Raw genomic sequence first — 23,582 nt, 5'->3', positions numbered from 1 at the left:
TTAATCAGACCAAAAAAAAAAAAAAAAAAACAAAGAAAAGGGGAGGGGGGACATTATCCACAGCTCTGAAACATTAGGTCGTGAGGGAACATCATACATTTTGGGGAGATATCAGGTCCCACTTTGATCATGTTTTGTTGCTTTAGTAAATTAAAGGAATCGGAAGCAAAAAATARGGAGCTATTGGAAGAAATGGAAGGCTTGAAGAAAAAGCTGGAGGAAAAATACAGAACTGATACAGGTAATCAACATCTCTGTGTTTTAACAGAATTCRCATAGCATTTATGAAGCAGGAAAAGCTCATGTGAAGCCCTTTAGCTAACTCAGTCTATTTTGCCTTGTTTTGTTTGTTTTCTAGGTCTTAAACTTCCAGACTTCCAAGATTCCATTTTTGAATATTTCAACACCTCTCCTCTTGCACGTGATCTGACTTTCAGAGTGAGTCATTACAGTTGAACTTTATATTTGTTATTTAAAAGTACCACTTAGCCCCAATGTAATAAATTTGGATCCAGTATATGTAAAATATGGAAGTCAAAATAGTATGACAGTGCATTGAACTGATATCCTCTTGGTGTCAGATTGCGTAGTTTTTAGTGCCTTTTTTTTTCCCCTCACCTTGGGGAATATTCCCAAAAGCTCACTTAATGTTTTTTTCTCTAGTTTGTTTATTTTGGTTAATCTCAAATCCTTGGCTGAACAATACACATCCAGGTTTTTTAGAAGGGATATATCACACCCTCTTACAAATAATGGATTAAAAGTTTTGCAGTTGGGACATTCCATTTAATATAGTAAAAGGTATTAATGCAATTCAAAAAGAATGTTTATACAGATATGTAAAAGTGTTGGCTCTAGATCTTAATGGAGTGGTTAAAGTAGAAGGAACTGGGAAGAGAATCAGAGGACCTACAGATGTTGGTATAATAAGTTTGTCATGACACACCCTCTGTTCCTTACAAAACTAATCATACAAATGATGGCTCCAAGTGGGCGTTTCATGTAAAAAAACTTGTACATCCCCTGAGGAAGCAGCTGTTAAATGCAACATTAAATTACATTTCCTTACTTCATGAACTCTTGATCTTTAAGGAGTTTCTGGATTTTTTTTAACAGAATGCACAAAGCTGTTTAAGATAAAATCAAGAACTAGTCATGGGAAGAATAATCTGTTATATTTATGGAACTAATTTAAAGTGGGTGAGATTAATACCTCATTGACCAGGTTAGATTTTTATATCTGAGAGGTACACTTGTATTGTTTTTTCAAGGTGTTACCATTGTCAGAAAGAAAAGGCATATGGGCATATTATGCTATATTCATACCTTGTGCATGTGCTGCTTCCAGTCACAAAATGCCCATACTGGCTTTCCTGCTGGAGCTGCAAGATGTGCTGTACTGGGGAGGGAGGAAAAGACAGCACCACGCAAACAGCAGCACATCAGAGTACCACGTCCATACCCAGTCGGGACCCCATCCTGCAGATCAGGCAGTAGATATTGTCACTGTGGGAGCATAGGTGGTGTTTTCTGATGAACTACCTTAAAAATCATGATACTGAATTGAATGACTTCCACTAACAATTTGTTTTACATATACTTACAAAGATGGTCCCTGTCATCTGCTTTGGGTTAATCTAGTCTGTGAAAATACCATTCGGCCATACAAACATTTTATTTAGATAGCCTACTAATATTCCATCTGAAGTTTTCCTGTGGGTGATAAGTGATCATTTTTATCCCTCATATCCATTACAACAAAGGATTCTGTTTCTTCTTCGTCTACATCTTCTCTGCTAGCCTTTTGGGAAGAAGTAAGTTCTTGCTGGTAGTTTTGTCTCCTTTTTTTTTGTTGTGAACTGTCATAGTAAAAATGGCCTTCTAAAACTAGTGGACATTTGGCTCCCTTAACTTATCTATAGCTTAACCAACTAAATAGAGGTAGTTTAGTTTTCCTTCCTTAATACCTCTTTACAGGCTTATTATTCTCTATTTTGACTCTATTATGACTAAGGCTGAATCACGTTTATTGTTTTTAAACCGTTTGTATTACATGATGGTATAATTTGTTCTTTTCTCATTTGCCCAGCTCTACCAATCAATTTATAACAAAAATAACAAATATCTGAATATATTTAGTGAGCTAACTGAACTGAGCCATTTTCCTGTCTAAACAGGCTGGGAAGTGAGTGATTCATTACTCATTGCCTTGGAGCTAATTACATCATTTATGTGAAGCCTAATCTGGTGTTTGTTAATCATGATTTTCGTGATGTCCTCAGAGTACAGTAATAGAGTATCCTGGTTCCACACCCAGCTTCTTTAGCTCTGGAATTGTAGCATACTTCCCCCTTGTGCTGACAATTAGTAGGTGCTAATGTAAGTGTGAAATAAATAGAAGGCTTGTAATGGATGTTGGTCTTTATTTTTTTTTTTTCTGTTCAATAGAAGCCAATATGATTAAATAGACATGATTATTTTAATGATAAAGGCGGTAATAGAATTGTCGATCGTTGTTAAATAGCTTCTAATTATATAAAGACTGCGTAGCAGCACTTTGAGAATTTTTCTTGTGGCTGAATTGGTGGCTGCTGTGTTGTAGAAAAAATTAATTGTAGTAAATTACAGTGAGAAATAAGCTGTGGATTATTGCCAAGCTTCTCAGACATCACTCCATACCTGCATGCAAGAGATTAGAGGCAGTCTTGCTGGGAATAGAACACTGTTAAGGCCTATATGCTGCCTCTAACTACATTTTATAATCCAGTGCTTTAGAGTTCTTTCCATCAGGTAGTAGGGTTTGTTTTGAGGAAAGTTTTGTTCTTTGTTTTGTTTTGTCTTTTGTTTTGTGGCTTTTTTTCTTTTGAGAGAGAAGCTTYGTTTTTAGAGATTAGAGATATGTTTACTACATACAGAAATGAGCATTTTTTTCCTGTGAGTTAATGATTGTGGCTACCTTTATTTTGTTGGCATGAGAACTTTTCATCGAATCTGTAGTATCTAATCTGTTTTGTTTGCTTTCACCTTTTCAGACTGGTTCCATTAGCGAGCAAGAAACACAGGGCCCCAAAACAGAMGTTTCACCATCTACTTCAGTTATAACTGCAGAGCAACAACAAGAAGTAAGGCAGCTGTTATTTTATCCTTTATTTAGAGTGTCTGTATGTACAGATTATTATAAATATATATTGCAGCAATCATTATGAAGAGCAGAATTGGATGTTGCTTATTTGTAATGTGTCAGTATTAATTGCACCTGCTTCGAGGCCAGCTGCAAACAAAACCTTCTCCTTGGCTCTATGTGTGTTGATGTTTCTCATTTTCCTATGTTTTCTGTATTGCTGCTTGTTTGTTAATGTGCAGGCTTTCCTGTGAGTGCTTTAAAACACAATCTGTTTTTAAAAATCATATTAAATCCAAATGCCAGTGTTTACAACAATTAAACTTTTGATGATTTTCAAAAAAGAAAAAAAAAAGGGGGAGTTGGGAACCAATAATCTTTGCCACCCCAATTTTAAAACAAATCCTTGAGGCCTTGTTTTGCTCAATTGCAATTTTTTGTGATTCAGGAACCAATTCGGCTTCAGAGGATGCCTGCTGCTCCTTCCCCCACCATTCAGTCCATTTCTCTAGCTGTACCAAAGGTAGGGGGACTGTGCTAACCTTACTTTGAAGAACTAAGGAAACATAATGTCATTTATAGATTAGCCATCCGTGTTTGTTCTTGTCCTGTTTGGGTTTGTCATGTGTTGCTTGTTTGTTAGGTCTACATTTTTATTCAGATGATCCTAAATGCAAGTTTGGATGGGTGTTGATTTGTCAGAAGGAACATCAGAAAATATATTTGGTTGTATGTTTGGGTTTAAATGTCTTCTGCAAATGGAAATGAAGGAGGTTATTTTGTCTTGCAGCACCTTCTACAAGCTGCATTTAATTAAAAGAAACCCAGATCTCCTGACATATGCTCTAACATATTAGAGGGTCACTGGGGAGGAGATGCTTTCATTACAAAAATACAGAGACTAAAAAGTTTTCACTTTGTTTTTATCCTGAATGTGTCTTTCAGCCTAAAGCTCATCAGCTCAATATCAAGTCATTTACAAGCCCTACTCAGTGTAGTCACTGCACCTCTCTCATGGTGGGATTAGTTCGACAGGGTTATGCCTGTGACGGTGAGTCAGTTAACCTTTTGGTTTTCAGGAACCTGCAGTTCTCTCTTAAAAAATGCCCCCAAATTTGTATATTTTAGGGCTCTAAATTGCCCTAAATATTCTTTGGTCAGGAAGATGGAGGCATAGCTATCACTGAATGTTTCTCTTTGCTTTCTTACATTATCAGACATCTAAAGTGACCAAATTCAAGCTCCGTGACCCTTCCATACTACTGATTCTGCTCTCAGTGTGAGGATAGTGTGAGCTGGGAAGGGTTTCTTAGTGTATCATGTTGCACAAGAGACTGTGGGAATGCTATGGTAACATGTTAATCTGAAGCGGGCTATTTTTTGCTCTCCTGATTGCGGACTCTGTTCTGGAGAGCTTTTTGGCTTCTAGCCTGCCTTGCTATCTCTTAGTTTTCTTTAGAAGGCTTTCTCTGATGCATGTTTCACTATTGAACAGCAAATATGAGTATTTGGGAGTATTTTGCTTTAAAAATAGTTACCTGTGCCTTGATTAGACACATGAGGTTAGAAGTATTTCACAAATTGATTCAAAATGTTACAGTACAAGTAATCTTCCTGCATCCCTGTGCCTTCCTTGGTCCTTGCTAGCAGCACTGCCTTCACTGGCACCTTCAGCAGTGTGTCCAGGCTGCAGCTGCTGCCCTTCGGGGCTCCGTTCCTGCCAGGGCTATGGCCAGTTCTTTCCTCGGAGCTCCTGCTGCCCTGCCAGCACTTGCTCTGGGGCTCCTTTTCAGCTCATGTTGCTGACGGTTCTGAACTTTGTTTCGCATCTTTTCCTGTAAATTTGGAGGTTTGGAATAGTCTTTTTTTTTTTTTTTTTCCCTCTCTTGGTGCATATAACAACTAGATAGATTTTTGTCTTTGGATTAAGCACTGTATCATAACTTTCCCCATTTGGCTTTTTAATCCACTTCTTTGATAGCTACAAAACAAACTAAAATCACATTGACGTGACCAGCAGAGTAAAATTGTCACCATGTACAACCTCAATCACTTGTGCTCCCTGATTCCTTTTCTTACTACTGGTGACTACACTAACATACAGTGGTACCAACCCTGCACTTGGAGGCCTGTGGAACTGGCTGTATCCTGTGGCCTTTCCCTATTCTGTGACCCGTGTGCCGTGATTTGCACAGTCCCAATAATTATGATGCCTCCTGAAAGMGGTGAATTTTTTAGGTGATTTTGGGAGCACCTTGTGTGTGACCTCCAGTTCTCCAGGCAGCAACAGGCTGTGGCTGCAARAACAAGCCAGGCAGCCTCCTTTAGTCTGCCCCCTCTCCTGGCTGTCTCATACAGTATCTAGATGTGCATTCCTTCAGCAGAGTGGGCTATTAAAAAATTTGACCAGCAATTTCAGTGTCATTAATTTGCTGTTTATGGGAGTAGACTGCATTCGTTTCCTGTTAATGATTGCCTTGTGTGCACATTTCACAGTGGATTTTCTCTTTCGTATTTAGTGTGTTCATTTGCATGCCATGTTTCCTGCAAGGATAGTGCACCCCAAGTCTGTCCTATACCCCCCGAGCAAGCCAAAAGGCCTCTTGGAGTCGACGTGCAAAGAGGGATAGGAACCGCATATAAAGGCTATGTCAAGGTAAGTCCTGTGTTCTTGGGCAAGAGAGCAATGCTAAACTTCACTTACGGAGTTTGGAAGCTCTCAGCATGTTTAAACATCTCAAACTGTACTAAAACCTTAAGACTTTTTGTGTAAGGTACGTAGTGTATTAGCACTTGTGATTTAGAAAGGGGGGGTTTTACTAGAAGAGCTGAAATGTGGACATTTTAGCTGCTAGAAGAAAACTTGTTTTAAGGAAGAATTTCTGTCATAATACAGATGTAAACATAATTATTGATGTTAATTGATGTATTGATGAAAACATAGTAGAAAAGTTAACCTGTCCTACTGTTTTAGCATTTGAGGACTGTACAGAGCTAACTAGTTATTGAGATATATTTTTGTTTATTAAACAGAAATGGGAGGAAAAAACACTGCTTGGTTTCTTGATTTATTTTTCCTCTGTGTTGAAGGGCAAATAAAATGTGTTCTAATTCTATTAATCTAAATTTGAGCTTTTCTCAGTGTCCCTTCTTTCTGTGTCAACTGTATGTGTTTACATGCAGTAAGCAATCACTTATTTACCACAGGTTCCAAAGCCTACAGGAGTTAAGAAAGGGTGGCAGAGAGCTTATGCAGTTGTTTGTGACTGTAAACTCTTCTTGTATGATGTGCCTGAAGGAAAATCTACCCAGCCTGGGGTTGTTGCAAGTCAAGTCTTGGATCTCAGGTTTGTACTGTTACGACAGAGTAGAAATCCTCTGTATTTTTTCCTTAACAAGAAGATTTACTTATGGTTATGTGTAAAAAGCATTTAATTATCAGAGCCCTGGTCTGACATGACTTGTGTGTTCTGAATGTATGCATCAACTAAGCTGAGGCTGAAAGAATTGACACAAAAATGATAGTTCAGTTAAGTGAATATGATTTGTAAAGAACATGCGAATACTGTAGAATTCCATATGCCCAAATGGAAAACAGATGACCTTTGGAAGATTGGTCCTTCCCTGCACTCTGGGTGAAAGTGAGTCACACTCCACTCCATAGCCAGTAATTTCAGGAATATTAAAAGAAACTAACTGGTCTTCAGAAAAGGAGCAACTAATTCACAGTTAGTGAACTGAACCCTCCTTCCTTATAGAGGTCATTTTTTCCTAATGAACCATTTTAACACTGAACACTGTCTACAAAAGATCTGATACGTATGTTCAGGAGAGTAACCAAGATTATTTTTTACTCCAATATACTGGAATGTCTAGAAAGTGCAGTACCTTGTAATGTTACAACATCTTCTGTCTCTGTTCAATAGAAAGTTTACAAGCAGCTTGATTTATATTTCTTCTGAACACTCTTGCCATGGGCTTGCAGTAATACTGCTGCTCAGTTTCCAGTTATTCTGAGAGCTGACACTGATGCTTCCCTTTGACACGCCAGCAGCAGAACAGAGATGCTGAATGTATTGCAAGTAACAGTGTTCATATCAGTGCATTGCTTGAAGCAGCACAGCCAGATATTATACCAACTGCCCCATGCTTTATCTGCTGGTTCTGGCAGCATTTTTAAGTCTCTTCTGAGGATCCTTAGATGTTTTAACAGACATTAACGACTGCAACTGTGAATTCTAGTGTGGGCAAGTTTCAGGCATTAGTGTCATCTTTGCACTAAAATTGGCAATTATGGTGATCAGCTCGGTCAAATGCAGTTAACAAGTCCTGTATAGACAAGCCCTCGGGGGTGGAGCACTGTGCAATGCAAAAGTTGTTCTGATGTCTGTTTATTTTACTGTAACAGAGAATAAAATCTAGCCATTTTGAAAACCCTTATTTGAATCCCACAAACTATAATTATGTTGCCAAGAGCTTTTTATGTGATTTTTCTTTTTTTCCAAAGGCCCCTCTCTTGCTACACATTGAGGTATGAATTATTCATTTCTAATGTGTCTGCTGGGCTGGAAGAGCAAATTTCWTGCTGCTAATTGTAGAATAGGTGTGGTCAGTAAACCAAAAACTACACAAAGGCAGCCCACTTGCCTTCGGGTGGACTGAGTTACATTTACTGGATGTTGTAGAGTCATAACTAAAGCTTGAGCTCTTTGGGTCAAGACCAGCTCCTAGCGTAACGAAGCAGTGATCCCGGTTGTGACCTCTGTGCAGTGTTAGGAGATTGCAGCCTGTTTAAACAATTGCAGTATCAATTAGATTTTTGTTAATTTTTTTCTGTGTGTGCACATGTATATGATTCTGTTGTTTCCTTTCTTACTAGAGATGAAGAGTTTTGTGTGAGCTCTGTGCTGGCATCAGATGTGATACATGCAACTCGTAAGGATGTCCCTTGTATATTCAGGGTATGGCAATCAGTTCTTTCTTAAGGAAAATCTAAGTTAAAATTTCAGTGTTCTGTTTTCATTGTGAAGTATGCCGTCTGTGTTTAATGTTTATTATATAAAGCAAACTCTTTCTCATTGGAGAAGTATTAAAATTTATAAGAAATGCTGAAATGTGTAGAAAAATGATATAATACTCACAATTGTATAGGACAGTGTAAAGAACACTTCCTTTCCTGCTTTCTTTCATRTATAACTTCTTTTGTCCATTAAAATTCGGTTGCATTAGTACATCTTCCACTGCAATTTCTGGGTATCGTTTTAGTTTTAGAGGACTTAGCTGTGGGGACTGATGCTGTAACAGAGTAGAAAAATATATTAATAATCAAAAACTGTAATTCCTTGCATTAGAATACAGAAACTCAGTGTTTTCAGCTGCATTGCCATTAGTCATTCATTTGCTCCTTTAGGGTTTTGCTAAGGAAATTGCTTGGCTAATTCATGCTTCTGTGGCTTTGCTAGCTATTTTGTGGGAATCCTTTCTGCAGTGGGTTTTCAACCTTCAGTTTGCTACTGTTCCTACTTGTTTTTCCCTCTTACTGGTTTCTAAACGTATCTTTTGTTCACATCTGCTTACCCTCTTCTCAAATTAGCAAATACTGAGTACTGTGGAGAAAGGACTCCTGAGGACAAAAGATGAGCTCTGCAGAATGGAGGTTGATTTGTTTAAGAGCAGGGCATCCATACAGTATAGCCTACTTGAATTAATTCTCTCATTTTTGCCTGTCCTTTTTAGCTGAAAATGCATCTAACTGAAAAAGAGAGGAAAAAAGAATGCTGAACAGTCCTTGCTTGTGTGAATGAACGTGATAAAATGTCTCTTCCGTTTGATTAGATTATCCCACACTAAGGATATTTGATGAATTAACTAAAGACCTGGTGTGCGAGACTATCTGCTTAGATGCCCCACTGACAAGGACTAGAGAAGATGCAGCTAATGGAGTATCTCTTTTCTCCATGTCTCCATGTAAGAAAGGATTCTTACAACTGGAGACTCGAGACTTCTGATGCAGGATAATATATTCTCTTCATTAAATTTAATTCACTCAGAACATCATATCTCCTTGCATCTCCTTAACATAATGCCATAGAATAACATAGCCAACAGTTAAAAATAGTTTATATCATCTGTATAAAAGGCACGCTCCTTTTGCCCACCAGAGACAGGTCTTTGTTGATTTGGATTTTCTGCCATCAAAAAACAAGATCAAAATGTTGCCAGATACTAAAGTGTGGCCACCTGTGACTCTCCATGAAATCAAGAAAAGAAAGAATGTGTCTCAAACTCCAGCATCTTTTCTCGGTGACTAAATGTTAAAGCTGATATTAAGCTATTCTAACACTGTGCCTCTGTAGATCATTTTTAAACTTACATAGTAGGTAGTGTCTCTAGTTGAGATCCTTCCATAAGTTAACAGATTGAGTAAAAAGATTTGAATTTCACAGCAAATAGAAGTTTTTGTTTGGTTGGTTGTTTTTTTGTTTGTTTGTTTTTTTTTTTTTGCTTGATGGGTGCTGCTAGGTATGTTATGATCACTCTCTCCCATCTTGTTTTAGGTTTGATGACATAAAAATGCCCCCTTGAAAAGAATGGGGAGTATTACATGGCAGTATTTAAAAGAGAAAACTGCAGCTGAAGTATTTTTTTTCCCCTAATTGCAGAAATACTGTTCATGATGTCTACAGATGTATTTAAAATGCAGATATTTAGTTACAGTTCAGCACATGTACGTTCAGCTTAGAGTAATACAAACTGTGAGCAAGTGCAAGCCTGTCGGTTCTTTCCTACTGCATTTCTTTCATCTTACTTCAGGATTTCTGTCTTTCACGTTGCATTATCCAGAATTTCTTTAAGAAAAATGGTGGTTTTTCTTCTGCAGGAATAGAGAGGCTGAGGATGCTTTATTCCATGTATTAATAGTTATAGCCTGCAGTTTTGCACTGCTGTTTTTTTGCTGCCTAACTACTGTTATTTTTGTGAAGCCGGATACCATTTGATGCACTGTCTGTGACTTCAAACAGTGATTTTTTTCATACAGGTCACAAACTAACATTAAGAATTAATAAGCACACACTGTGACCGACAGATGGTTCCTGGGTAGCTTTCCTGTTCTGGGTTTATCCTGCTTAGCCCTCTATTGGATAATTTCCCTGAAAATTAGATGAAACCACTGTGGTTTTGCTTTAACTTGGGGAAAGGAAGAATGCAATATTTCACTCTCAAATGATTGCTTTTCCCTCTGAGCTTTTAATGAAATATGAATTGCTCTTTCTGGACATGTATTTTGAGAAATAAGCAAAAAAATCAAAATCTAGAGCAGATTGTAGTAGTACAGTTGATTAAACTCATCTAATTCATAATGCATTTCATTTTCAATGTTATTAAAAATTAGGGGATGGGGGAAGGCTTCAAGACAAATTATTGCTTACTACTAAAATTCCAGTTCAGAGCAGGAAGTAGCCCTTGACTCGCATGGATTATAAGGTAGTTGCCAGACAGGAATGTAGCATTTCTTACCTATACTTTAGGATTCAAAATGCCTAAACTGAATATTTTTAAACAAAAACACTAAAGCTTGTGCRTTTTTTTCCAAGAACTGTGGAATATCGGATGTGTGCTGAGTTTCATACCATTTCATACCATTTCTGTGCATTTTAACATTATTACAAAAAAGTGCTTTCAACAGCTCTGTAAAGTATATCATAGAGCAGTAGAAGTCTGTTGTCAGCAAAATGTTAATTTTGTTTTCTCTCTGTTAAAAGGTGACAGCTTCTCTCTTAGGTTTGCCTTCAAAGTCTTGTTCTCTGCTGATCCTGACAGAAAATGAGAATGAGAAGAGAAAGTGGGTTGGGATTTTAGAAGGGCTGCAATCTATTCTGCACAAAAACAGGCTGAGAAACCAGGTTGTGCATATTCCACAGGAAGCCTATGACAGTACCCTGCCTCTTATTAAAGCAAGTTTGGCTGCTGCTATTGTAGGTATGTTTGTTTTAACTCTTATGGAGTTTCTGTGAATGCTACAAYTTTTAGGTGGGAATCTGTAGTGAAAACACGGATGCCTTGAAATAAATTGCTCAAGGTTAAATACCTTCATAGGAATTTAATAATGGGGGAAATGATAATGTTGCATAATACTCAAGTTTCTTCAACCACTTTTAGTAAATAATACTGTTTAGATAATTAAGAGAATGTTTTTGCAAAACAGTGTTTTATAACGTTTTTGAAAGGTAAACTGCATAAACTTAAAATTGTCTGTCTGCTGAAGATTTGCAGTTAATTTTTTATCTAGAAAGTTTCTACCTGCTCAAAGGAGGAAAGAGTTCTGTTTTAAAGATAACATCAAGCACAACTGAGTTAACATTTTTCCCCCTCCTTGTTTAGATCGAGATAGGATAGCAATCGGTTCAGAAGAAGGACTGTATGTGATAGAGGTGACCCGTGATGGTAAGTGAGGCCATAATCTATGCAGTAATTACATTCTGAATAATGAGCACCATAACTTTCAATGCTGCTTGAATATAGGTGACACAACAGCCCTTCATGTATAGTGAGTACTAARCACTCAGTTAACTGAGAGGGAAAAGTGACTGAGAAAGATAAACACTAATTTGGTCATTATAATTATATTCAGTTGACTGGCTGAAATTAAAGGKCCAAGTGCAGGGCGTATTCTGACATGTTCTCACCTTAACTGTGTTTCCACAGCACACAGCAAAGTGCTTCCRTACTCAAAACACACACTGCAGCAGCTGATGCCCACTGAATAGGCAGGCACTTAGGGAAAGGACAGTGTKAAGTGATGCAGATTAAAAGTTAGTCTGCTTTTCTGATAACCTTTCTGAAGTTAACATGAGGAAATATTAGTTTTACCTTTCTTTTGTGCCTTCATAAGCAGCCAGAGATACCTTGTGAAATCCGTGCTTTCTGGTAACTCTGAGCTGCTTTAAGCTTAGAAGACACTTCAAATCCTTCTCTTCATGACATAGAAGCTAACAGCCTTTGCTATCTCATAGGTCTGTTTCTAGCAAAATAATAATAATGTTTTCTTCACCTGTATTTAGAGCCTCTAAACTTAGGTATTTGTGTTTAGCCATCTTTTAGCCATCGGTGACTTGGGGATAGTGAGCTCAGTGATGCAGATTTGTAAAGATAAAAGATGCCCGAGTCCCTCTGCCAGCTTTGAATAAATTACTGTGACAGTCTCCTAAAAGAGTACAACAATGAATACAGTTTTAAAAATCTTACTGGGCATGCCAAGTAAAAATGAAGTTCCAAAAAAAAGTCAGGAATGGGGTTTTGAGGTAAAAAACAAAAAGTTWCTGCTTCCTATTGCTTAAAATAAGCTATTGCCCAATTCTAGAAGAAACTGGTTTATACATGGAGACAGCAGATATTTGAAATTCTTTTTTAGCAGAAATACATGCCATTCCTTTGAATATACTTCCAGTGGTGGCCATTCTGCAAGTACCTAGATATAAACATGAGAGGCAAGAAATTCCAGAGAGATTCCAGTGCCGTTTTTAACATGAGTCAAATTATATATCTAATTTGAAAGACTATTTTAGAAAGAAACAATTATCTGCATTGCTGTATCACATGTAAAAGTGAAAGCAGGCTGTCAACTTTAGATTTAAGTTAAAAATTGCTTTTCATGAGTTTTCTATGGGCAGTTTCTGTGTGTTAATAGCACTTTTATGGATAGAACACTCTTGTTTTATGGTAGTTGTTATTTTCAGTGCGAGGTGACTGCCAGATGCTTTTATCGGGGATCTTTGATCAGAGTGTCAGCTGGTTCTTCACAAATACACTAAACTCTGCGTGGAATTGGAGCTAGAGGAAAGCCTTTTTGCTTTGTGGTGAAGTAGAAACATTGGTTATTTTGAAGAAAATATCTTCAGACTTATCCTCTGTTCAAATAAGTGATGGAGCATGGTGAAAAATCCACAACAACACTTGGTTTTGTGATCTAAATGGTCAAGTTCTTGTAACAAGTTTACTGATTTTCTTTTTTTTTTGGTGCCTTGGCTAGGCTACTCAACCATTACTGGAAAAAAAATGCTTAAAATTTCTAGTTGCTATTTCTTGTTTTGATTATGATTCACAAATATTCATTCAGCCAACAGAAAAATAAATGTGATGCTTTAATAAAGCTGTGTATGTTGTGCATTGTTCCTTATTTCAGGGTTGCTTAGTCTTTTCTATATGTGCCACTTGAAATACTGCCTAATATATCCGTTATCCCAAAGGCAGAGCAAGATGATCCTAAGCCTACTAGATGCACCTAATCCATTCTTGAAAACCAATCTTCACACAGTGAAAATTCCCTAGTTTCCATAGGGGACCTAAAGCTTAATAGTGAAGTCTAGTTTCTTGGTGTCTGTTCTCCCTTGCTGCTACTTAAGCTCATTGCTGCTTCCCCAGAGCTACTACCATTGCTCCAGGACATGTAGCATTTTTTGCCTTCCCCTTSAGTTATTTAAAATCCACTCATTGCATTGCCTTTTGTATGGGGTGAGACAGTTTCTAGCAATACAGCATTTTGTGTCTTCGGCTCTCTGCATTAAATACTTTGTATTTCTTCTCTATGGTGCTCCCAATTCTATCTTCTGCAATAATTTACTGATGATATCAGTCTTTTTTCCTGGATAGGAGACCACCTTCAGATGTTAATCTTGCAGTGTATTGATATGCCAGGGATGATAATATTTATCCTAAAGTAGTCTTTTTTAAGTTAAAGTTATATTTCTGATAACTCATAAAAGAACACCCAGGATACATGCAATAAGTGTTCTTTCTTACCAGGGTTGCATCCGTGTTTAGATTCATTTTCTGACACCAGTACCTAACACTGCAGGGCCTGGTATTTGTACTGTTTAACTTACAGTAGCTCTTGTTCTCTTTGCAGTGATAGTCCGAGCTGCTGACTGTAAGAAGGTGTACCAGATAGAGCTTGCTCCCAAAGAGAAAATCATCATCCTCCTCTGTGGTCGGAACCACCACGTTCACCTCTACCCCTGGACCTCTCTGGATGGATCCGAAGGAAGTTTTGACCTGAAGCTTGCAGAAACTAAAGGCTGCCAGCTGATTATAACTGGAACGCTGAAGAAGAGTTCTTCAACTTGTTTGTTTGTGGCTATCAAGCGACAGGTTTTTTGCTATGAAATTCACAGAACTAAACCTTTCCACAAAAAATTCAGTGAAATTCAGGCTCCAGGGACTGTACAGTGGATGACATTGTTCAAGGACAAGCTTTGTGTTGGCTACCAGTCTGGGTTCTCTCTCTTGAGCATCCAGGGAGATGGACAATCTATAAACCTGGTAAATCCTAATGACCCCTCGCTTATGTTCCTCTCACAGCAGTCTTTTGATGCCCTTTGTGCAGTGGAGCTCAGTAATGAGGAATACCTGCTTTGCTTCAGCCATATGGGAATATACGTCGATTCACAAGGGCGAAGGTCACGCATGCAGGAGCTAATGTGGCCTGCAACTCCTGTTGCCTGTAGTATGTATATGTTTTTCTGTTGCCATATCCCTGTTGTTGCTTTTCTTGTCTAAAAATAATTGGCATGTATTCTATTTTCGCTTTGGTTTGTCTTTCAAGATCTGCAGTTTAAGTGTTGGTGAGTGCCCAGGCTACCTAGCTTTTCCTGATGGTGGTTTTGGACTTGGCAATCTCTTGCTCAGAGATCCTGGATGTCACAAGAAAAGAAGCTCAATCTGGTTGCAGAACACAGAAAAAATAATAATGTAACTCSCAGTCCCTTATACAGAGAGTAGCCCTGGATGCACGACAGAGCAARACTACTGATTTTTGCAGAACTGGTTGCAATTTGCTGCTTTTTATTTTATTTTTAAGGAGAGAGTTTCCAAAAACAATGCAGTGGGTGAAGTCAGATTTTCAGTTGCCCTCCTTGGGAACCTAGATTACCAGCTAGTTAGGACAGAAGCATTTTGTGGGGTGCAGGAACTGAACCCTGCTTGGGTTCAGTAGTCAAAGGCAGGTCGTGATAAAACCTGGCTTTCTGTTTGGGCTCAGAAAGTAATTAGTGTGGGGAGTGATTGAACACAAGAAGTAGCCTTTGTTTAAACACTACACTGAGCAGTTGGATGCCCGTTGGTTTAATCAGGCTAGGCTCTGATAATTTGGTTAATTGTCTTGAACTGAAATTGTTTGCCTGTTTTACCTAGTTCTGTGCAGAAGTTTAAAGCAAAGGCGCAAGGAAAGCAGTCACAAATTTACAACACCACTAGCCAAAGCGAAGGTTTTCCTTAATCAGCACTACACTTTCTGTATTGCAGCAAACCAGAGATGTTAGCTGATGGTTTTGTCTGTTGTTTTTACTRTGATGTTACTACTGTGAACTATTTAATGCCAGTCTTGCCTAGGCGATCCCAAGAGGCGACCGCCTGGGCAATTTTTTATTTCCTTTTTTCTTTGATAGCAATAGCAACTATGGCCACTGCCAAAGGGAACTTGGCTGCTTCCCTTGTCCTTAGCCTTGTCTTCCTTCCTCAGTGTCTGCCTCTAGTGAGGGCAGCTTTTCCACCCTTCCTGTTGGCTGTCCCGTCAGGTGGTCATCGACATAGACACGGTTCTCTCCCTGTGGTGGGTCCTGTCTGGTAAAGGACCACGTTCTTCAGGGAGAGGAGGGTATGATGATGACTTTGCAGGGCGTTCGGTCACCCCATGGCAGGATAGACATTCATGTCACTTCTGAAAAACACACCACTGTGAAACCCTATCTCAGTCCTCCCAAGGAGGTTCTCTGATGTGTTTGGTCTTCTACTGGTTTTTTGCTTCTGCTTTATTGAAGTAGTGTTCTCAGCTCTCTCCTTGATTGAGTCCATACATTTCTAGTAACTGCTCTTTACTTCAGGRTCTGATCTTGACCAAAAGCACATTGATGTGAAGAGATAATAGCCATTTTTCTTTTGAGTTAAAATAACCATTTTTTTGCTGACACCTTTTATTTCAAGGAAAGGAAAAAAAAAGTTTAAAAGAGAAAGCAGGTTGTGAGCTTTGCCTGCTGTGACCCTTTTCTGCCAAGCGGGGAGGAGCAGCCCCTACACGAACATCTAAAGCTRGGTGGTTCTTAGCCAAAGCAGGGAGGAGACGCAGGGCAGCCGCGCGGCGGGAGCTCGCGAGCGCCCGGTCCCGGCGCAGCCGCTCTCGTTGGTCACTTCCAGCGCGCAGCAGTCGGAAGCTTCAGAAAAGCTGGGCTCAAACAGGCCCCTCGGTTCCAACTAAATAACAAGCACGTTTCCATTCTGAAGCTTCAGGCACCATTCTGCAATTTAATGAAATTAAAATGTGAAATTAAAAATGCTGCAATTTAAATCTCTATGGTGCTAGTAGGAAATTCATCAAAATATGTGTTTGACAGTGAACTTGATAGGGAGGGGAGTGTCGAAGTCATCTTGCACATAGTGGAAAACCTGTRACTATTAGAATTTACTCAAGTTTATGTCAAGTCTGGACTTCTGAAACATCATTATGGTCTTCTGTTTGTTTTTAAAACACGCAGGTTGTAATTCTTCGTATGTAACAGTGTACAGCGAGTATGGGGTTGATGTATTTGATGTTAACACTATGGAATGGGTCCAGACTATTGGCCTGCGCAGGGTAAGTGGTTTTCCTCCAATGTTGAGTCTGACGGGGTTAATTCCACATGAGAATTTTCTTTGCAGTGTATGCTAGGCTTGAGTTAATTCCTTGCCTCTTCCTCCTTCACAACAGATCAGGCCATTAAACCTGGACGGAACACTAAATCTCCTCAACTGTGAGCCACCAAGGCTAATATATTTCAAGAACAGGTTTGCAGGTGAGTTCTGAGCAGGGCAGAATGGGAATATGTTACCAAAGTGGCTAGGTAAGCAATGTTACTTACGTGTGGATGGAACTTGTCTTGGAAAATTCTGGATCAACACATAGCTCTATATGTAAAACTGTGATCTTACAGCAGGAGGTGTCCTCAGCGTACCAGAAACATCTGACAACAGCAAAAAGCAAATGCTTCGAACCAGGAGCAAAAGAAGATTTGTATTCAAGGTTCCTGAGGAAGAGCGTTTACAACAAAGGAGGCAAGGATTGAATCTGTTTACACAACTAATGCATGATGACATGCAGAGATGCAGAGATAAGTAGTAAAAAATCGCTCTTCCACTTTCCCTCTCCCACCTTCCCTTTCTTTTTTTTCTYTTTCCTCTCTCCAGGGAAATGCTTAAAGACCCTGAGCTAAGGTCAAAGATGATTTCTAACCCAACAAATTTCAACCATGTGGCTCATATGGGACCAGGAGATGGAATGCAGGTTCTCATGGACCTCCCACTGGTAAATACATCTGTGCACTTACTTTTGCTCTGAAAACTGAGAGCTCTACAGGATTCAGCTGTCTCGGTGCCAAATTCTTATAATCATTTGACAAAAGTGAACCTTACTGATGCCCATCCTGCTCAAGGAAATACTGCTTGATGACTTCGGACTGGGGCACTGAAAGAAACAGATATCACTGCCAGGAACTTGTTAGTCCTTCTATAAATAATCAGTCTTTCCTCCTTCCTTTTTTTTTTTTTTCTTGTTTGTCTTAAAATAATAGAATGAATTTCCTTCCCCCTCCTCCTCTCGACACTCTGCTCTGGTGTCACCTCCAGCAGRCTTTGAGCACGTCTATCACATGAGCCCTGGCTCTGCTGAAACCTTTCTCCAGAGTGACCAGTCCTCACTGCAAGGCTCCCCCCTGGTTTCTTCCTCCTCCTGTCCCTCCTCTGCTTCCCTAGCAAGGGTAGGAGTAGCTGCAAACCCTGAGGAGCTGGAGTGGTGTGTGGTGGCACCTCACTAACGCTAGAGCAGCAGTGAGGGGGAATGGCAACGCTTTGGAAGATGAGCACTAACACGCATGCAGGTTGCAGTGCTCGATAGCAGCGTCTTGGGGCTTTGGGTGCAGCGAGTCCAGCATGTTGTGAGCTGCTCAGTGTTAGGCCTACGAGAGCCCAAGGTTCTCTTATGCTCTCAGCCTTCCCTTTCATAGCTGCCAGCCAGTTCCTTGGCACTTTCGGCTAACCCAGATMAGGATATCCTGTCCTTCGGGTGGAAGGAAGAGGAAGGCCAGGCTGTGGGTGCCCTCATGTAGAGGCTGACGGGGTTCGGAGGCTGCCAGGCAGGTTCCGGAGGCTCCTGTCGCTGCCGGGGCTCCGCTCTGTCTCTGTCTTGCTCAGGCATTGAGTCTGTGTCTGAAAACGTGTGGATGTGGTCAAGTAAGTTCAGAGGGTTTTCTACGAGTGTTGGGTGGTAACAGCTTCAAAAGCACAGTAGAGGTTTCACGGGAAGGGAGCCTCAACGGGACGGTGCTGGTGCTGGCTAACAAGGTGTTTCATTTCTCACACAGAGCGTTTTACCTGCTGCCCAGGATGAAAAACCATGTCCCTCCACAGCTAACCTGTCACGGCAGCAGCAGCAGCAGAGAAACAAAACCTACATTTCCTGGCCGTCGTCAAGTAAGGCTGAAAACAAGCTTGCCAATTCTCAGCAGTGATTTACAGCCCAACGGGATGTGTAAAACTGCCGCTTTTTTTTTTCTTTTTTTTTCTTCCTTTCTGTGCAGGTGGCAGTGAAGGAGCCATTCCTTCCCGAAGTATGTCCGATCCCGACCAGGAGTTTGACAAAGAGGTAAAGGGCTTTTAATAGTCACCGTTCTGTGATTCTGCAAGAAGTGCAAACTGACAGTATCCTGTTGCTGTAGGCTTGCTTTTTCCAATAAATTAAAATATCTGAGGAAATACTCCATAAAGGTCATGTTCTTTATGATGATGTTTTCCTTCTGCAATTGTCTTCTCCAGCAGGTAAAAACATCTGATTATAAACTAAATAAGCCAGCACTAAAGCGAAGCTCTGAATACCTCCTTGTATGATGACACTTTGAGATGTACTGTTTCAAATTAAATTTTGCAGACAAGGGAAATCTGATTAATTGATAAAAGCATCAAACTTTTTGATTTTGCAAACTAACTTTTTGTAAAGCTAACTGTTTGCAAATCAGTAARTGCCATTTTCTCCCACCTGTCCCTTCCTGAGTGTAAGCAGATCAGGTGTATGATGTGGGGGGCTTTCTTGTTTTCTCAGGAGCGGGGCTTTGTGCTTTYGCTCCTTGAAAAAAGAAAGGGTCAGGAAGTATCATCGGGAAACAAACACCCGGATCAAGAGCTCTGAGTTTTCTCAATGCTTTCTGGTGCACAACTATAGGCACATGTAAAGATGCCAGTTTGAAAGGTGCTCCTTTCAGAGAGCTCTGCAAGATGCCTGGAGGTTTAACCACAGCCCTAGCGCTGGCTTCCTTTTGCATCTTACACAGGGATTGTCAAGTGGGGCTGCCTAAACAAAGGCATTTTTAAACTGTCTTGAAGTTTAAAGGCACTAATGGTAGCTTGTTTCAGTTGAGTTCATTATTCTGCAAGCATCTGTCCCAAATTCCATTGTTTTATGTTATTGTAGGCACAAATAATGGTAAGATATTGAGTGTTTTTATAGTGGTTTGGGTTTTTTTTTTTTTTTTTTGGTAGACCTTACAATTCATTAGGGCTTCTTAAATTTAAAAAAAAATAATAGTTTGTAACTTTTAAAAGGAGGCTCTGAAATCACCTTTTGTTTTCTATTTTTCCCCCATGGGTTATAGTTTTATCACAGCCTGAGYTGGGTTGTTTATCATGTAGGGATAATCTTGTTATAGATGGTCTTGTAATCGTTTGAGCCGTGCAAAACCTTGTGAACAGCATTCTTCAAGGATGTCACCTTCAATCTTTTTGCTAAATATAATATTCCCTTTCCAGAAAGTAAATTACAGCAGTGGCAAAAAATTTCCCCGGGAAGTATTTCATTACCTGTGAGTTTGTGTAGTACTCAGGGCTGTAACTGTGACCAAAATAACGTGGGACTTGCCAGCCATCCTGTTGAAGTAGGACCAGGCTTTGGAGCCAATATCCAACAGCCAGGCTAGCACTGGGGAAATAACTATGGATAGACCTGTCTTTATTAAGCATGCACCTTATTTCAAGATTTCCAGCCTGATTCCTAGTAACCTTCACTCTTTTGTCATGCACTAAACACACTTTCCTATGTTGATGACACTGTTTGGTAAATAGTTTGATTCCTTCCTTCCTTCCTTCCTTCCTTCTCACCAAACTGGGCACCATATGGCTGTAGCTGTTTACATATTCTATGGTGAAATTCCTTGGCTATTAAAATTGCTTAAGAAACACTGGCTTTTAAATCCTGAACAGTAATGGGTAGATAAAGGTGTTCTATCAGAAAGCTTGATAGTTCTAAAGTGGCTAAAGGAGAGCAGATGGGGACTTAGCAATTTCCAAATACCTTGCTGTAATTCATGGTACATCGAAAGGTCACCTCCAGGATGGCACTAAGGCCTATTGAAGATAATGATTTGTATTACTGCTTAGCTTTGAAATGAGTCTAATGCACGATACTTCCTGTGTGGTGTGCTCTGTAATTTTGTCTTTCAATGCTTCAAAAGATTTTGAAGATTAAAAAAAAGATTTTAAATAAATGCATTTTTTAACTGTTTCTCATTAACAGCCTGATTCAGACTCGACCAAACACTCTACTCCATCCAACAGCTCAAATCCCAGCGGCCCCCCAAGTCCCAACTCTCCTCATAGGAATCAGCTGACGCTGGATGGACTGGACCAGTCGACGTGTGACGCGTAGCTGCAGCTCCCACCATCCCAGCCTCGCTCATCCGCTGCTCCCGGAGCGCTCCGGAGCAGGGCAAAGCTCTCACAGATGCTAGTGCCAAGACTGACACTGAATTGCTAGTGTTGTACAAGAATAATTATATATCCAGATTGTAGATACAAACTATTGAAACGAAGAAAATTCCTCACTAAATAGTGATCAAGGCTTTTTATGCAGAATTGTTCACTGCTCAGTTATGGTTGATTCCTGTCTGCACAGCTGTGACAGTTTTATTGCATAGGAGCATTTAAGGCCACCAGTAAATAGTCTTATTCTTATGCTGAAAAGAAATAGAGATACTGATAATGTTGCTACAATATCAGGAATATTATTTTTCTATAGAATGATGTAATGTCTCATTAGCAGGAAATCCTTTTAGACACGGTTTAGACCTCTGATTAGGAAATGCAAGCAGGGCTAGTTACATCCTCAGATAAATGTACTTTTCCCTTTTTCCCCAAACTGTTTGTTTCCTGACCCTTAAGGAGAATGCTAGGAAATGTAGGTGCTCCCAATGTCAACAGAATCGCTAGGAAGTGAAATGAAATTTGGTTATAGTTTCGTGGCCTTTTAATTCATTTAGCCATTACCTACTCAGCTGCATAACTCTCTTTCTACCAACTTTAGAGTTGGTACCAGTTATCCTGTACCCCATACCCTGCTCTTTAGTCCTCATCGATTGCAGTCAATTAGTCAGGGCTTTTAAAATATTGGTAACTACTGCTGTGAAGAAAATTGTACTCATAGTTCCTGCTATCCCCTTCTGAGAAACTTTCTCCTGGGTTTTTTGGGGTGAAGACACACTACGTTGCTTAGCTGGCAAACCTTCTTGTGGACACATTGCCCTTGAAGTCTGCTTGATCTGAGGGGCTGTATCACTAAAACATCGGTCTTACTGGTTACCAAAGTGGAATGTGAAGGATGTGTAACTGAGGGTGCTGCTTTTCTCATTAATTGTATCCTCACCTGCATGAAGACCCCATGATTATTAATCAAGTATTGATCATGTAGAAAAATGCACAACACACTCCTGTATATTTTGCTATGGCCCACGTGCAGTGGTGATGTTTTGCGTGTATATTTAATCTCATGCTTCCATGTATTATACATTTAGTAATCAAAGATTTGTGACCATGTTTCATTAAAAGCTTGTAATTAATTCAGTGGCTGGCATATCCAGTTTGTCATTGTCACACTAGTGTGCCTTCTGTGCCAATTTTATGACAGTTGGATGTCACTTATTTAAAATCTGGTTTAAATGGGCTAATGATATTCCAATGGCTAATGTTCTTTTCTGAAACACTGTATAGGACGTGCACTTATCTTTAGTTAAAACTGAGTGTTCTAGTCAACATTTAATCCTGTTACGTTAAGTGTTCGACAGTACTTGCTCTTTTTCTCAGATTATTGATAAAGAGGCTCAGTTAGAGCTGGACACTACTGCTTTGGGGTTTTCTGGTTTTTACTTTTTTAATGTAAGTCTAAGTCTTTGTAATTATTGAATTGTGAGAACATTTTTGAACAATTTACCTGTCAATAAAGCAGAAGAGGGAGGTTTTAAAGTTCATAGTTGTCTGTCTTGACATGTGAAAAGCGTCTGCGATTGATGCTTGCCTTAGTTTCATAATAAATTCACTTTGTCCACTTGAAAATTTTACATAAACGAAAAGATACTTTTACTAAAAATTTACATAAGAGATTGCGTACCAGAACACTACAAGAAAAGGGTGGGTGGGTGTGGCTGTGTGTGTGTGTTTCCATCCTCAATGCTTATTTAGGAGCAATGGGCATCCTTTAGATGGAATATGATGTTGCACTCACTGTGTCACAGTTGCCATTTCATTGAGTCACGGGCCCTGTAAATTAATTTCAAGTGATTTAGATTATTTTTTTACAGCTGCAGGATCCMGTGTGATAAAACACTGCAGACACTGGTTGTCAAAACATGAATCCCARAGAGCCACAAACCTCTTGATGACCCTGTTGGAGCAGGGCCTCCTTTGTCCTTCTCGCCTGCTCCCCTCTCCCCTCCTCAACATACGGAAGACTTTCCAAGCTGAGCGTTTGAGCACTGTGGAAATTGCTGGGGCTGGAGCAGAGCCAAAACCTTTCCTAGSGTGTCCTGGGTTGCCTTGTCCCTTGCGGAGTGCCCCAATGTTCCCACGTTGGGTCTGTTACCCTGAGGTGTGAGGTTGCAGAGCGTGTCTTGGTCAAGGAGGCCAGSGTGGCCATTTGGGGCCTTGCTCTTCCCGGCTTGACCAAACCTGGGCAAGGCCAGGAGCTGCAGATTGGCTCAGGAAAGGTCATGGAACAAGCCGGAAACCTTCCAGGACGTGKTCGCGTTCATCAATCTTGGACTTAGAAAATGATTTCTGCTGTTCTTGAGCGGATTTTTCGCTGTACGGTAGGGACTTTGGATGACAACAAACTCTAATTATGGGGGTATTAAATCACAGCACTCAGCAGTGCCAGAGCCTGCTTACAATTTAAGCATGAGAATGTTTCTAGAAAAACAGAGGAGTTGCTTAGCATGAATATATAAATACTTTTTTTTTTTTTTTTCAGTCTGGCTGCGCGAAATCCCTCCCAACATCCTCCATTCAAGCCCATTTCAAATCTATTCCCTTATGGCTTTAATTCCAGTTACCTAAAGAGTCCTAAACCCTCAGGAGAACTGTAGAGATGTGGAAATGCAAGACTCTTGAAATATCCCTC

The 23,582-nt window shown here is 39.8% G+C and overlaps 1 protein-coding gene across 3 annotated transcripts in view; it reads left to right on the top strand.

Moving 5' to 3' along the window:
• CDC42BPB (CDC42 binding protein kinase beta) overlaps positions 1-22,335 on the top strand; it is a 59,700-nt gene extending 37,365 nt beyond the window's left edge. Inside the window, exons 19-36 of one of the 3 annotated variants that reach the window (XM_026048691.1) lie at positions 147-241; positions 359-438; positions 3,033-3,122; positions 3,570-3,644; positions 4,067-4,172; positions 5,641-5,777; positions 6,329-6,468; positions 8,001-8,082; positions 10,885-11,101; positions 11,504-11,566; positions 14,028-14,624; positions 16,648-16,745; positions 16,860-16,944; positions 17,086-17,203; positions 17,336-17,453; positions 18,508-18,616; positions 18,724-18,788; positions 20,709-22,335. In XM_026048691.1, the coding sequence (XP_025904476.1) occupies positions 147-241; positions 359-438; positions 3,033-3,122; positions 3,570-3,644; positions 4,067-4,172; positions 5,641-5,777; positions 6,329-6,468; positions 8,001-8,082; positions 10,885-11,101; positions 11,504-11,566; positions 14,028-14,624; positions 16,648-16,745; positions 16,860-16,944; positions 17,086-17,203; positions 17,336-17,453; positions 18,508-18,616; positions 18,724-18,788; positions 20,709-20,840 (2,407 nt within the window). In that variant the 3' untranslated portion in view covers positions 20,841-22,335. Of the gene's footprint in view, positions 1-146; positions 242-358; positions 439-3,032; positions 3,123-3,569; positions 3,645-4,066; positions 4,173-5,640; positions 5,778-6,328; positions 6,469-8,000; positions 8,083-10,884; positions 11,102-11,503; positions 11,567-14,027; positions 14,625-16,647; positions 16,746-16,859; positions 16,945-17,082; positions 17,204-17,335; positions 17,454-18,507; positions 18,617-18,723; positions 18,789-20,708 lie in introns of all 3 variants that reach the window. The other 2 variants (XM_026048689.1, XM_026048690.1) reach the window with 2 other exon arrangements.
• Positions 22,336-23,582: the final 1,247 nt, after the last annotated feature.

Source organism: Nothoprocta perdicaria, unplaced genomic scaffold (genome assembly GCF_003342845.1).
Source record: "Nothoprocta perdicaria isolate Ctin4 unplaced genomic scaffold, notPer1 scaffold_56, whole genome shotgun sequence".
Lineage (NCBI taxonomy): Eukaryota > Metazoa > Chordata > Aves > Tinamiformes > Tinamidae > Nothoprocta > Nothoprocta perdicaria.
The sequence above is the reverse complement of the archived record's forward strand: the minus strand, read 5'-3'. Positions and strand labels throughout refer to the sequence as shown.